Below are 15,799 nucleotides of genomic sequence, written 5' to 3' on the forward strand. Positions count from 1 at the left end.
ACCAATGTGAATCTCTTGCTGGGACACACTTTAGGGGTTGATTATCAGCAGCAACTTGGTTCTCGGAGCAGGTGTGAGGACACAGCACACAGGGGGCATGCAGCTGGGAGTGGCAATGCTCAGGCAGGACACTCTTTGTGTGCAGGGTCACTCTTCCCATTGCCAGGTGGATATTCACCATAGCACACATATGTTGCCATGGGATCTGGCCCAGCAGTGGGTGCTGGGGTCTCCTGGGTCATGTTAAGGAAGTTTGTGAGGAGCTATGGGGTACCCTGACTGTGGAGCACAGTGCACACCTGAATGCCCAGAAAAATCTCATTGCACAGGGAAACAGAATACCTTTATTTATTCCCTGCCAGTGCGAAACATCACGCAAAGCTAGACATTAAATAAAAGAATGCCCTGATTTTCACTGCCACTGTTTTGTGCTGATTTGGTTAAAAAAAAAAAAAAAACCACAAACTTTATAAACAACATAACAACTGCGCAGTTCTAGAGCAATAAACCAGATGAGTGCTGAGAAACAATAAGTTGGTACAAATCTCCAGTGCCTGAATGTGTTTCTTTTATTAGAGAAATGTCTGTGATTATCGCAAAAGGGGTAGAGCTGCAGCTCCACTGAAGGGTCCTCGACTGAAGGGCCCTCATTCTCTCCCCAGGCTTGCACAAATTGAAGGACTGCAAGGACAGCTTATCAGCTCACCTTGCCAGCAGGGCACCGAGGGAGGGCTGGAAGTGATGGTCTCAATTAGGGATGGAAAGGGGAGTGCTGTGCTTGGATGCTGCCTGTGTCTGCAGTGCTGCACCTTGAACCCATGCCAGAGGTAGACATACCTTTATCAGAGCGCAGCAGGCAAAAACATTCAGCACACCTGAAATCTCAGAGCTGTCTCTATTATTTGAGCCATGAAATCAATTAAAAAAACCTCTAAGGTCACTGCTGCAGGTCCACTTGCACAGGGTGCTACACACCTGCAGATGGAATGGGTATCTGGGGGCAACTTGCATCTTAATTATCTACTTAAATGCATAAAAGAATAAAATGGAAGCAGAGAGAACAAGGGAAAGAAGTTCCGGTTTGGACATCACTTCAGTGCAAAACATGGAGCTCAGTACCCGCTGCTGCATCAGCTGGATCTATCTTTGGATGGTTTCAAACCATGCTAACCACCCTTGTGAATTAACTCTGCAAGTCGCATGTTGAAAATTGAATGCAAAAGCCAAGTGGAAGCTCTGCAATGCTACCAGTTTGAGACTTGGACACACAACGAGAAACAGCAGCCACTGGGTGGTGTGGAGGGCACAATGGCTATGGAGCCTTGGTGAAGGTTGGGCTCAGGTTCTGAGGGACACATTCCGACTCTCCAGAAGGCATCTGTAAATAAGTAACTACAGCCTAGGAAGAAGTTTCCCATTCCACCGATTTCATCTCCATTTAGCATTGTCTCTTCTCAAATCTCAGCTTGCTCATCCCGGCTCACCAACACTGGCCAAAAGTTTGCAGCAGAACGCTCACCATGGCCTCCAGTCTGCCCACATCAGAGATTTTCTACCTAATTCCAGCTTCCCCGTACAACAGTATGAAAATCCACATTCACATCTGCCTTCAACAACTTCTTCATATATGTGCATTTCTTGAAGTCAGGTTCATTTCTGCCCTAGCAAATTATTGCTTTTTTATTCCTCACATTTCTTCTTGCCTCTTCTGCCCCACATACACTGGCATGACTGACAAACAAGCACTTGCTTCCCTTCCCCATCCCCACTACTCACTGCTGAGAGGACAACAGTTGTGAACATCCAACTGCCTCAAGCAGCTTTTGTGGTTTTTTAACACTTCCATGTCAGAAAAGACTAATACTCTCAAAAGACCATTAACCTTGATGTATCCCTCCTTAGGATGTTCAGACCTCACTTAATCTCTTTGGCAAGCCAGCCTTTTTGAGACAAACTGTGATGGACACCAAGCTTACTGGGGCTCATACAGAGCCTTGTCTTGGAGATGGCAAGTGTGAACAAAACCACCCCGCTGAGAAAATAAAGTGTTCAAAACAAAGGCTGTTAGAATAAAACACCTTTTTTTTTTTTTGTCATCTGCTATTTGTGGTAAGTTAAAAAGGCCCTGTTATTGCCATAGACAACATCGTTTGGAGACAAAAGAGATTCAGGGCTGAAAAGACCACAGGAAGATGACCAAGGTGTCCTTCTACATGAGACTCAGACCTGGTTTTGGCACTCAGGATACATCTCCCCTCCTTGGTTCTGCCTGCCCTATCCCTCTCCTGGCTTCCCCACCTTCCCTCTTCCCCCACTTTTATTTCAGAGCCCTTTCCCAAACCTTCCATGTGCCACAGCCACTGGCTACTTGGTGCCCTCCTGCACCTCCTGGTGCTGCTCCCATGGGGTACCCCGAGTACAGCCACATCTCCAAAAGCAGTGGTAAATCCTGAGAAATGGCACATCCCGGCAGCGGCCCCCTGCACCCATAATCTCTCAATACCAGGCTCCCAGTCACTCTCTGGAGATGGGTACTGGAGTTTTTGGCACACTGAGCCACTCCACTCTACTGAGGTGGAGAAAAGTATGAGTGGCCCTCTCAGGACATGGCCCAGAAGAGGCAGCTGTTATCTGGAGATGAGGAGGCTTCATTCAAAAGGACAAATAAGTCATGAATTAAGGTATCCTGGTGGCAGAGGAGCTATTACATGTGAAATAAACAACCTTAATGAGGTTGTAACCTTAGATTTATGGTCTCATCTCCGTACACAGGACTTCAGGTGCAGACCTCCATTAGCATTAATGGGCTGTGCACAATTAAAGCCCCTACACCAAGATGAGACTGCTGCTATTAAAACCAGCAGCAAGCAAGCTCCAGAGAGGTTCTCCCATTCAGCTCAGCACAGCAGTCCCAACAGAGCTCGTTTGCAGAGCGGTCATTTCTGGGCACTCGCTGTGAGTCCCCTGCCTGGCAGATAGGAGTGTGAGGACAGACCTTCAGGTCAGACGTCACCCTGTCCCTTTACACTCACTAGGATATCAGCTCTCTTCGCTGCTGGGAATGGGCTCCAGCTCTCCAGCCCATTGGAAAAGCTTCCAACTTCATTGGAAGGGGACAAAAAATTGCCTAGTATTACAGATACAGAACAACACATCTCAGTGCTTTCAATCTGTAAGCCGCTTGCTTCTGCTTAGGGGTACAGCACGTATCCCCGTGCCAGAAGGCAATATGCCAGTTAAGACCCCTGGACACAGCTTTTTTACCTACTGTTATCGGCAACGATCACCAGTAGAAAAGGGCAGCGGCTTACACTACTGCGTTCTTCAGCAGACAGTATCCCCAAAATGGCTTTCTTGTCAGGGAATGGTAAAAGCTATTTACATCTGAGCACCACCACAGCACATACGGGGGAGATGGAATAAGGTGCAGGCGTATTTAATGATAAAACATTAAATACGAATGTGATTTTAGATATTATATTATGCTCTCCCAAGAGCTGTAATTTTTCAGATATATGAAGCATTCAGAAAAACAGAATTGAACTCTTCATCACACAACTTTTTCTACAATATTAAAAATGTAATTTTACCAGAAGCCACGGGGACTCCTGTGCTCTTAATACACTTAAAGGTTTTTACAAGCCAACATTAAAACTGACTGAAATGGCATATGCATCTTCATTCACGCTTTACATTACTCTGAAGGCCGTTCACTTTAATTTTGCATCGTAATGTTCTTTTTCTTGTATTCTTAATGCTCACAGATTTCAGCAATACAGAATTCTGACATCATTCCTGAAAAGTCCGCGCTCACACAGAAACCGGCAGAGTTTTACCGCCAGATTTAGTGGCAATAGGCTTAGGCCCAAAAGTCTTAAATCTGATGGACATTAAAGATGGAGAAAATTTACTGGTTAATCTAATTTAGCCAGCACAAGAACATTCTCTACAAGGCCAAGGTTATTAATGGCAGCACAAGTAGCCGCATTTATGCGGAGGCTACTTAACATTTTCCATTGTAATACTCCGCTTCAGGATAACTTTGAACAATTCAGGCTAAGCATTCCTGATGTTAGCTGTCTGACTAATGGGATCTTTTTTGGGAAGCTTTTGCTCAAGGGACTCAGCTATTTCCAAGACTGAGGTTATGGGGAAAAAAAAAACTGAGAAAACAAACTACAGCTTCACATGAAGAGCTCTAACGCTCCCATAAAGTTAAACAAGAGCTTCAGCAATAAATCTGCTGAAAATTCAGACAATGTCTGAGGAGTAAGGCTGGAAAAGCACAGACTATGGATGAAAATGAAGTGATGTGCTAATTAGAGAATGAAGAGGCTAAGAAATTAAAAGCAGGTGCTAAGGAGAGATTAGGCAGAAGGACCTTTTCTAGCCAACAGGGTTACAAGATAGGGGTGTTCACATCTCTGCACTCTGGCCGCAGCCCTGCTTCGTAAGTAGCAAAGAAACCTGTTATCAGCTGTTATCACCTCCTGCTATCAGGGCCGTGACACAGGTACCCGCACCGTGCTGCTGCTCTAACGGGGGATAACTGCACCCAGCACAGCATGCAGCTTCATGTGACAAAATCTGCTTTCCTAAACTTTGGAAATTTGAGCCCTCCAGAGACAGGAAAAACTGGAAATGTCAGTGAAATCTTCATCCAGGTACTCAGCATACAACCTTTTAATGGCTAATCATTTTCTCCATAAGATGTAATAATCAGGCAATTATGCTCAGATTGCATTTGGAGCAGATATGTTCCAAATGATATCAAGGACCTGCTGAGCATGGACTGGATCGAGCACATTAAGCACTTTAAATGCATATGACAGACATGGATGGCATCACACTTAAGGAGCTTACACTCCATAAATACAAAAGAGCCAGAACCCATTCTCACTGCACAGGGCTGAAGGACCTGCTCGGGTCATTTATCCGATCTGCTGAATCTGGGCTCAGACACAGGACCCCTGCTAGGCTCACACCTCCACTGCCTAGCAATTGCAAGTGATGAAGCAGCCCATATGTTTTGTATCAGGAAGAGCTGCTGTTTACATAAGGAAATTATTCACCTATGTCTACCAAGACCAAGTCTCCAGTAATTAGTGACAAGTTCACAGCCACTGTCTGGTGGGAGTTGGAGGTTTATGGGTAGGAGACCACAGGCAGGGACGAGCTTCTCACCAGGAGTGGTGGTTTCCTCCTTTGGGACTGCTCAGCCCATGGCCTACAGTTTCCCTTTGATGGGGAAACCCTCCTACTTTGGGTGAGAGCAAAGCAGATTCAGCTGTCCCTGGACAGAAAGCAGCAGCTGCACATGGAAGGGATGAGAATTTCAGATAAATGCCTGACTAGTACCACTCAAGGCATCATTTATTTGAAAAATAACATAAATATTCAAGAGAAGTGTCTTCAAATAGCGCTGCGATTAAGAAACGTTAACCACAACAAATGCTATAGGATGTGTGCATGCCATTTGTCAATAGCCACCATCCAGACACTTGGTGAGCATGTTACTGCTTTAGTGTTCAATTCAGAAACTCTTCTTCTTCTCACTGATCCCCTTATTTCCTATCCATAAAGTTAAATTCTCTGAATATCCTTCCCAATTAGAAAACGCTCCCTTCAGAATGGGGATTCAGAGAGGATTCATTAAAGATTCATTAAAGTCTTACGGAAACCAATTAGTGAACGAGAGCTTTCCATTTCCAAGTAGCTCATTGTGCCGCAATCTGTTACCCACCCCGTGACAATGCCAATTCCAAGTGACCCTCAGTCTGTACAGCCTCCTCTGCTCTTTGCCCACAATATGCACAGCTGACAGCAATGCAAGCAAAGGCTTACATCGAGCTTTGCTAAAGAAATAGGACATACAGGACATAATAGGTACATTAGTAGGCTGAGGCATTTCGTTGAGGCAGCAACTCGGCAGGGGATGAAGCATTGCTGGGAGGTTGCTGGTGTGGCCAGGCAGGAGCCGTGCTGGGGATGTAAGGATTGGACCCGCACCTGCTCAAGGAGGAGAAGGGACTCCGGGTGGAGCTGCGGGTGCTGTGGCAGCTGTGTGTGGGAGTCATTGGGAACAGCTCTTTGTGGTTGAACTAGGAAGACCAAAAAGCCACAAGAAGGCAACTCCATGAATATGTGCTCATATACGCAACAGCAGAAACTGCTCTTCCATCAACTGCAAGCTATTACTTTTTTTCCACTGATGGATGCCTAATGGCATCAAGAGTCACGTAAAAAGTGATTACATCAAGTAAGACGTTGTAGTCCATGTAAACAGGCTGTTAACATTGTCAGAACTCGTAATTACTAATCCTTCTGGAAACCAGTTTTTTACAGCTAGTAACACTGGATGTGCCTGACTATGCTTTTTGCCTAAGGTAAACTGAAATAATCCATATGGAAGTCACACATTCGGTCAAAGGCAGAAACTGCTCAAGTGTTACGATCTGGTGTAATACAGCCGTGATCGTCATATTGTTTACTTCTTGTCCTAAAATACATAAATTGGTCATTATGATTTAGACTCCACTTTCAGGCATATTTATTACCACAGCTTGAAATAGGCAAGAATATTGCCGCTACTGCATTCCAGTTCAACATTTTCATGCCTTATTCTGCAATCTAACAAATTTACTGGCATTAAAAGCCAAGCGAAAGATTTCAGAACAACACAAAGACAAATAAACAAATCAGTGAGAGACAAAACCTACTTTAAATCTTTCAGATATATGCTGTCAAACATTAGGATACACAAGCGCACAAATGCTGTGGGATGACACCCCTGACTTCTTCCATCAGCTTTCAGCTTCCCGCCCGCCAGGTACAACTCTCAGTCCATCCAGTTACAGAGACGTAAAAAAAAGATGAAATCATACAGTTGCATTGCTCAAATCTAGGCGCACACTAAAAAAATCAAAAGCTCAATGTATCATTCTATTCTAAGGAACACCGCTATCAATGATGGTGACAGACAAATAAATTGATCATTTAAAGCAGAATGGAGATCCTCATCACCTGCATCCTTTTCATCTTACAAAGCTCTTGAAGTCTTTTTTGTTCCTGCTAGATAAATACATTGCTGCCCTTCCTTGTGTACTGACACTCTTAATGCCTTTTTATATCGTTATAAAATGGATCTGGTCATTTTTCCCACAAATAAATGTCCTCTTTAATTGAAATAAGACTTTTTTTTCTCACTAAGGAGCCTTTTACCAAAGCTGTTTTCAAAGACACCTTCTACAGCTCTGCACAATTCACTACTGCTCAGCATATGATGAGTTACGTGAACATCAATCTGTTCTGTCAATTAAAAGATTAAAAAAAAAACAGTCCCAAACTGCCTTCCAGTTGTCAAGATGGTGCGAAAAGCTTTCAGATCACTCCTTCTGGGGAAGTCCCAGCAGTATAACCACTGTCTTCTGAGCAGTGTCAATGCACTTGGTGCCCTCACACCTGAGGATGAGGGGCACGGGAAAGGTGAACCTGTGAGCACACCTGGAGCAACACTCCAAAACTTCCACCACGAAGTTGATGTGCTGCTCAAAAAATCAAAGATATCTTTCCAATTGCAGACAAACCTATCCAGAAGAACTCACCCAAAAGTGAAGCACATAATGACAGACATCAGAGGACTTAGAGCAGCACGATCTTTTTCTTAAAAATCAACAAGCTGTGGGCTAAATCCGAAGAAAATTAAAAGCAAGTATAAAAACCAAGGAAAGAAAATGCACCAGTACAGAAAATCACAAGGAAGGGTATATCTTTCACCCCAGGGCTGACAAACTGGCTGTGAAGCAGATCTACAGAGAGCAATTCAGTTTCTCTTACTGCACACATTGCACATATTTAGGCTGGTGTTATTATTTGCATCACCAGCTCCTAATGACTCCTTAACAGAGCGCCAAGAGTTTTCTCAGTCCTACAGACTATCAAGTAAGAACCATTACATAGCACTTGCTCCTTGGAGATGTCTCAGATTGTCACTGGTGATTTGTCATATCCAAGACTCATCAGAAGGCAAAAAAAATCAGGCAAGAATGGCCAACAAGAAGATTAATGACTCCACACTCAGGAATTTATAAAGCATAAGGAGCAAGAACACGAAGATATCAGATGTTCTTTACAAGTGTATTGGTTGCCACGGCCAACCCCATCCAGCACCTCTGCTAGCACAAACCACGACATCCACGACTCAGCCCTTCTCCACCATGTGCTCTGCGCAGATGCAAACAGCTGCACCAGAACTACCTGCCCTTACCTGGCAGTGTGTTATAGTAGCTCTGTTCAACTCTGTACAGAAGTCCAAACTTCAGCAGCATGCAGAGAAGGTAAAATTCAGGTCCTAAGAAGTTTAAGCATTTGGGGGAATATTGTGTGGAACTGAAAGGAGGAAGGACATGACAATGTATACTGAATAACTGGGTAAAGAAGTCCTGGTTTCCTACACGTGGGCAGTTTGCTGCAGAGTACTTACAAATACAAGATGGAATTTGGTCCAAAAACCACTTCATAGCTTGATGCAGAGATAAGGCATGCCAAGTATGTCAGGATTAGAGAAAAGCTTTCTCCCATTTGGTTTCATTTTCCTCAAATGTTACGGATTAGTCACTGCTAACAACTGTGGCAGTTAACAGTATCTCACGAATTATGTGTATTTTCTTAGTTTAACCAAGTAGATGGTCCGAAGTGTGGCTTCTTTTCCTGTTGCCTGTCCTGAAGATAATACATGATCAGACACATTTCAGAGTGTTAGAGAAGCTCCGTGATGAACCTATTCCACTCTGATTAAGAGCAGGTCCACTCACGGTTCAATACTTTGACTCCTCACGGTGGACAACGCCTCCAACAAAAGGAACAATAACTTTTAATCTATGCAACACCATCTGCATTCGCCTTGTCTTATACCAACACCTTTATGCTCTATTTGTTCATGAAAAGGCAAAGGACTTCACCATGCAGTCACAGCAGTGCAGCATGGGGCTAGCATTACCACCAACGGAGAGGGTATTTCGCTTCCACTGTGGGCTCCGTTATGAGTACAATCGGAGCATCTTAATAGTAGCAGTGGAACAGAGGCATCATCGCAGTAAAATGAGAGCTATACTTGTGAAGATTCCAAATATCAAGCAACTAGAAAAAAAAATATTGCACATTTCATCTCTCAGGAGCATACGCTTTAGCTGTGGACACGTGACAGAGATGGGAGCGCAGTGCAGAGGCCTTGCTTGCCAGAATGATGAGAGGTTCACCGATGGAAAAAAGAACAGACAGTGCCGATAGGCAGCAAAAAATTTTGACCGTCTCTGGAACAGTCACATGCAACATGAGAAAGTCCTCCTATGCATTTCCTCTCTCTGTGAGTGATCTTTATGGGATGTATAGAAACCTACTAACACCAGGAGCAAAAATGAGGAGATTTTGTACTGCAACTCACTACAGATATCAAAATTCACTATCTTTGCATTATTAACATGGAGGAGTGCGGAAAATTGAGACCAGAGCAGGTATTCTAGGGAAAAAGTTTATTTTCAAGACTAAACACTGCGTGATTGGTCAAGAAAAAGTTCTGACTTGTTTAGAGGTGATTTTTAAAGATTTTAACATCACTGCATATTTATTCTTGCTGCATATGTATTAGAAGCCTTTCACAGCCAAAAATAGGTAGTGCTGTGATAATTAGAAAGGATTTGTCTACAGTAAATAAGCTCAACTACTTTAGGAAGAGAACGGGTAAGAGCTGAATTCCAGGAACATATTGATTGTGGGAAAGCTGACACCAGACCCAGCATGGACACACAGCCCCTTTTAATTCTTAATCCGCACAGCTGTTGAGTCTCATTTACAGACTGACAGCTTCAATTGACTCCACCTGCCTGGCTCAGGTAGGCTGCCCCTAATGCAGTTCACCATGGCAGATGACCAAAGTATGATTCAGAACAGAAGAGTCAAAAACCACCTCCAAAATCTACTTATGCCTTACCCACTATTGTAGCTCATTTCCTCATCTGACTCAAATCCATACATCCTGAGAAGCCATGAATCTCTACTGAAGACTTTCGTATTTCTTCATATGCATTAGCTGACATTTTTCATGTTCACTTCAGCTATAATAAATGCACTGATCTTGTTAAACTCTAACACAGCAGGTTATTGTACTTTCATTTATATCCACAACCTTAAAGGATTCAAAACACACAATTTGTTTTGAACCTACTCTAAGTATTTATTCTGCTAACACCTCTTTTGCAGAGGTATGTGTAATGTTACTTGTACTTCACCTTGTATATACAGCCACTAAAGAGACAATCCTTGATTCCCAGTTATATAGAGGATCATTTTTTCCCCTCTATTTCAAGTATTCCACCTTATCCTAATTATCTGCTCCTACTTCTGTTGCAGTGGGGATCTTCTGGCCCTTCAGAAAACTAGAAAATTAACACAGTTTAAATATTATTTATAGAGAAAACAAAAATCACGTGCACCGTAGCAGGACATTTAACAGGTTTTTTGTTTTCAGATACGTTCACTGTATGAACATAAACACAAGGGTGCCTAAAGTTTCTGGGATAACAAGATCAGACCGGCAATTTGCCAAATATTTGAGGGCTGAACAAAATTTGCATACACATTTGCACAAATACCCCAAGCACTATAGTTAAGACCAACAAAAATAAGTTCTACTCTAACCTCCGTTTTCACACGCTTGTGACTTTCCAAAACATTCACCTTGGAGGCTGAAATTTTCCACACTAGGTTTGTATTTAGAAGATGTTATTCATTATAAAAGACTAAAACCAATTTCTTACAGCCATTTTAGGCTCTCAGGACTCATCACACCATGACAGGAAATAACTCTTTCTTCTTCTTTTTCTTTTAAAAAACAGTAACACGAGTGCATTGCTATGCATTAAACCCTTTAATTAATGCTCTCGTTAAAAAGTAAAGTACCTCATGTTCAGGAATAAGTGCGTGTGCAGATGGTAAAGTTAATGCAGAGTAGGTATGGCATCCATTTACACCACACTACCTACTACAGATTCATTAATTCTACAGCGCCTTCCATGAAGATTTCAGCAGGATCATTGGGTTTCAGTGTAGTTGGTGGTGGCAAAAGAAAATGGGAACACAGCCTAGCATGACATCGTGGGGATCAGTCTCCACGGAATATTGATCTCTGTGTTCCAACTGTGAAGTCCATGAGATATTTGCAATACGGAAGGGCCATTGCACCAGACTGTCCAAACAGATTAAAGTGAAAACGAAAAACTGTTCTAAGCGACTAGCACATTATGGTTGTAAGTTCTCAACCAAAACAGGGAAATATTAAATTTCTTCTATAAAGTCAGCTATACTGAACATTTGTAGCAACTTGTTTTTATTTCAGATTCCAAGTTAAATAAAACCTGTATTATTTGCTATGACTAAACAGGAATAACCGCCAAGCACTTAGAAAACCTGAATGACCACAGAGCATTCCAGTCCAATATGGCCAACAAATAAGGAAATACTAAAATATCATTAAAATTTGCCTTTTATTTTTTTACTGGAGAGTTCTGCACAAACCAAGGTGATTGTTTTACAAGATTCTTTTCCCAACATACAAAGTTTTCAACCGAATCGCAAACAGTATTAAACTGTAAAATTCTTTCTGTTGAAGGTTATAGCAAAGTTTCTTCAGTTGTTGTAGTCTTGGAGAGCTTGAGCCATGAAAAGCTTGCCCAGGTTCTGTGCATTGAACTCCTTAATATTCTGACAGTAGGTGTTAATTTGACCTGTCAATAGAAAAGAAGATTAAAACCTTGTCAGTTTTCAAATTCAGAAAAGACATCCTAGAATATGTTTTTTTAAAAACAGCAAGATCACGGATCACATAGGATTTACATAGAGAAGCAACCAAAACAGGTTGAATACTCTACATTTGGGTATTCACACCATCAGTATTCCCAATTAGGCTTGGAAAGAAGAATAAATCAGTAGAACAGGTAAACTAGTCTGCTGAAAACCTCATAATTTTCCTACAGTTGTATTATTTACAATTTCTTAAAAGACATATTGCAATAAAAAGAACAAACAATTCTTGTAGCTGTATCAGAAGCCTAATCATATTAACTAATGAGTTAGTTAATTTAGTTGCTCTAAAAATACTATATAGCTTATTTTCAATCTCTGCTTCTGTGCATCTGCTGTCCCTATTAAAATGTTATAACGACAAATATTTTCCTCTAATGCTGAAAATTGTGGTACTCCTGTTTGACAATTTCTAGGCTTTTTTTTTCCACCTAATATTTCACTTTGTTAGCTATTTCAAAAGTCTTCAGGGTATGAAGACTTGTCAGTGCTATACAAATCAAATGTGCCCATTAAAACACTTTTATACAAGCATTGCTACAAGTTATTTCCCTAGTTAGCCAGGAATAGCAAAACAAGAAGCCAGTTTAATCAAAATTAAGACTGTTTAGAAGCCCAATAAACTCTCAAGCTAATGCTCAATTTGAAAAGTTTTTAAATGCCTCAGAGACAAAAGAGCTAAGTTTTATTCTTTATCCACAAACTTTACTTCATCTGAATTTAAGTAGATGCTTCCAATTCTTCCCTTGACTGTAGTAAAAAAAAGAAATGAAGAGAGTGCTTTGGCTGAAAGCTCTGTTTCTCCTTTAATAGTTTTTAATTTCTCCTAAGAGATGATTCACATTAAGCTATCACTATCATAACACACGTGTGCACACTTATTTTGCATATTCTAAGCTATGCTAAAGCTGAGTGTTTAAATACTTTACTGCTAGTAGGATTCATTAACTTTTCAAAACTATCTGAACAATAGTTTTTTGAAAGACTCTGGATTGAATAATGAATCAAGTACATTACTTCTTTTAAAAGGAGCATTTACTAGCAGTATGAAAAAATAACAGTACTACCTTAAATCTCTTGGTCATTCCAAAATTGAAGACTGGTAATTAAAATTCTTTTTTTTCTTTTTTTTTTTTTTATGTCAAATCACTCACTTTCTGTACTCTAACTGCCAAGACTTCTGTTTAATTTTCTTCCAGTAGAGAACAATGGTGATAGCTAACTAAGCTGAAAAGCCTCCCATAGTTTAAAAAAGAAAATGGATTTCCTATGACATTTTCCAAACTTATATTACTTAGCAGTGCATCTAGGTTTTCTCTCTCTGTGAGGTCCCAGCTATTTTTGCTCTTTCAGGAGGGAAGGGGCAGGCACTTAATTTTGTAGCAAACTGTAGCTATACATTGCAGAACACCAGAAAACTGAACAGACTGGGGATTAAACACAACCAAAAACACCTGCACTTTGTTCCCATTTATATTTTCATTCACATTTGGGTGTGGGGAGATGGAAGATAGTTCCCCTAGAACTCTGGCCACTAAGATCAAAGAAGTGGGCCCAATTCTATATGAAGTTAAAAGCAACATTTTCAGCTTCTGCAACAGTCATTTCAACACCTAGGGATGGTCACAGTAACTTAGAGCTGCAGATAACAAGGCAGACACGTGCTCCGCTCCGACTCAAAGGTCCCAGCCCAAGCAGTTGATTCCTGCCTCTCAGCTGTACAGCCCCATAACTTGTAGAGTCGAGGGAGGAGCTGGGCTACGAGTGTAGAGAGCCCCTTATTGACTGCAGCAGTTGCTTCTCCAATTTGTGCAGAAAAGCCATGCTCCATACAGCATTTCTCCAGCTTTCCTTTCAAATCCCACTTCAGCTTCTCAGAACAGAGCCAGGAAGAGGCTCTTGTTGTTGTTCCTGCCCTTTTCCAGAAACCCATGAAGCACAGATGGTCAGACACAGGCTAGCTATGATGGCCGAGTAAGAAGTAAACTGAGAAAGTCTCCATACATCAAGTATAAAGCTATACACAGCCATTTTTGCTTAAACACAGAGGCCTGATTTTACACAAACTATACACAGCCATTTTGGTTAAACACAGAGGCCTGATTTTACACAAGCTATACACAGCCATTTTGGTTAAACACAGAGGCCTGATTTTACACAAGCTATATACAGCCATTTTGGTTAAACACAGAGGCCTGATTTTTACACTAGCTAAATGCAGCCATTTTGGATAAACACATCAACCTGATTTTATACCAGCTAAACACAACCATTTTGGTTAAACCTCATTTCATAAAAACATGTATGTTCATACTGGTATCTGTAACATGCCTCAGTTACTTCCCTAGATGGTTTAGAATTGTTCTACGTGTGGAAGCTCACTTTCCAGCAGAGGCACGGACTGCCTACTAGCATCGAAGTTGTTTATCTTAGCCACTTTTTCTGGAATGCTTCAGACACCAGGGGCTTTGACCAAATGAAGAACAGTATTTAGAACAATACCAACACCAAAATATAAGACCATAGTGTCAAAGGTAACAAAAAAATTAAGATGCTTTCTAGGGTAACAACTGCAGTTTTTCCCAAGGTAACATTCATACGTGAAAAGATGAGTCAAAAAGACTGCTGGAACATTACCTGCAATAAGGAGTGATTCCATTCTGGCAGGGGGCTGTGGTGGTTTAAAAAGTTTATTGATGTCCTCTTCAGGCAGAGGGGCTTCTCCTCGGCTTTGACGCTGTAAATTTTCTTGCTGACGTCTCTGCTGGTACTGAAAAAAAGCAACAGAAACAGAATGCAACAGGACTTTCAAAGCACTGCTAAGGTTTTTATTTTCAGATGCTCTTTGTTTAACTAGCAAGAAGGTTTTCAAAATTTTACTTATCCATACAGGGTAAAGAGTCAAGGGAATTTCAAATACCCCCTTATTTAAGAAACAAAATGACCAAGTAAAAAAGTAGCCCAAGCTCTAAAAGATAACCCCAAAACGAAGTTCAGTTAGTTTCAATTCACTGGCAGCAAGCATTTTTATTTTCTTCCTTCAAGCTGGCACCTGAAAGAAGTGAGGCACTAGAAAATTATGTAGTACTCAAGTGGTAGGGATCATTTTTATGATTTTTCAGAGATAAATACCGTATCTGATGAAAAGATTACAGCACGCTAGATAAAAGCTTCCATTTCTCCAAGCAAAAATGGAAAAAAAGGTTAGAATATGTAGGTATGAGAAGCCACTGCCTCAAATAGTTATACAGGTATAAGATAGAAATACTCAATTTTATGTAAATTAAAGGTCTAAACAACATTAATGTGAAAGGGGAAGAGAACTTGATTAAACAAGTTATTCTAAACCAAAAGGTATTAATTCTAACCATGACAAAGCAGTAGCTGAAACGAAGTATAATGGCTCATTTTTCCGTTTAGGTTATTCATATATTCTGCCACACGGATGTCATTTCTTTGTAGGTTACCCAATGATATACTGAAACAGCAGTCTGTAGAAATTAATCTGCTACTAAAATATATTGACATTTGTTTTCAGTATTTCTCTTTCCCATGTAGATAATTAAAACTTCATAAAAATTAAGGCTGATCATTTTTTCATCTAGTGGACAAACATTTGCTCTCGGAGAACTACATACATTCAAAAACACATACGTGAGATTTTGTAGTGGGTGTCAGAGCCAGGAATTAACATTGTAAGTTTTGTCCACCAATCTCCTCATATTCAACATGCTAAAAAATCTTTAAACTAAACAAGCCAAATTGTACAGGGTATATTCTCTCACTTACTTAAATGTATCTGCACACAAGAGAACAGTTCAGACTTGGTGGCAGACTGAAATGAAGTAATTTTTTTTCCAGTAGTAGTGACAAATACATCTTTATGGACATTGTTAAAAATAAAATATTAAATGCCCATATTTGTATGTGTATTTCATGTAGT

At 41.0% G+C, this 15,799-nt stretch overlaps 1 protein-coding gene across 1 annotated transcript in view; it reads right to left on the reverse strand.

Annotated features, from left to right (window-relative positions):
- Positions 11,522-15,799, reverse strand: part of EIF3H (eukaryotic translation initiation factor 3 subunit H) — an 80,461-nt gene continuing 76,183 nt past the window's right edge. The window contains exons 7-8 of the mRNA XM_021387201.1: positions 14,494-14,626; positions 11,522-11,780 (exon numbers count right to left, since the gene is read on the reverse strand). Of these exons, the coding sequence (XP_021242876.1) occupies positions 11,683-11,780; positions 14,494-14,626 (231 nt within the window). The 3' untranslated portion in view covers positions 11,522-11,682. The remainder of the gene's footprint in view (positions 11,781-14,493; positions 14,627-15,799) is intronic.

Source organism: Numida meleagris, chromosome 2, assembly GCF_002078875.1.
Source record: "Numida meleagris isolate 19003 breed g44 Domestic line chromosome 2, NumMel1.0, whole genome shotgun sequence".
Taxonomy (NCBI): domain Eukaryota; kingdom Metazoa; phylum Chordata; class Aves; order Galliformes; family Numididae; genus Numida; species Numida meleagris.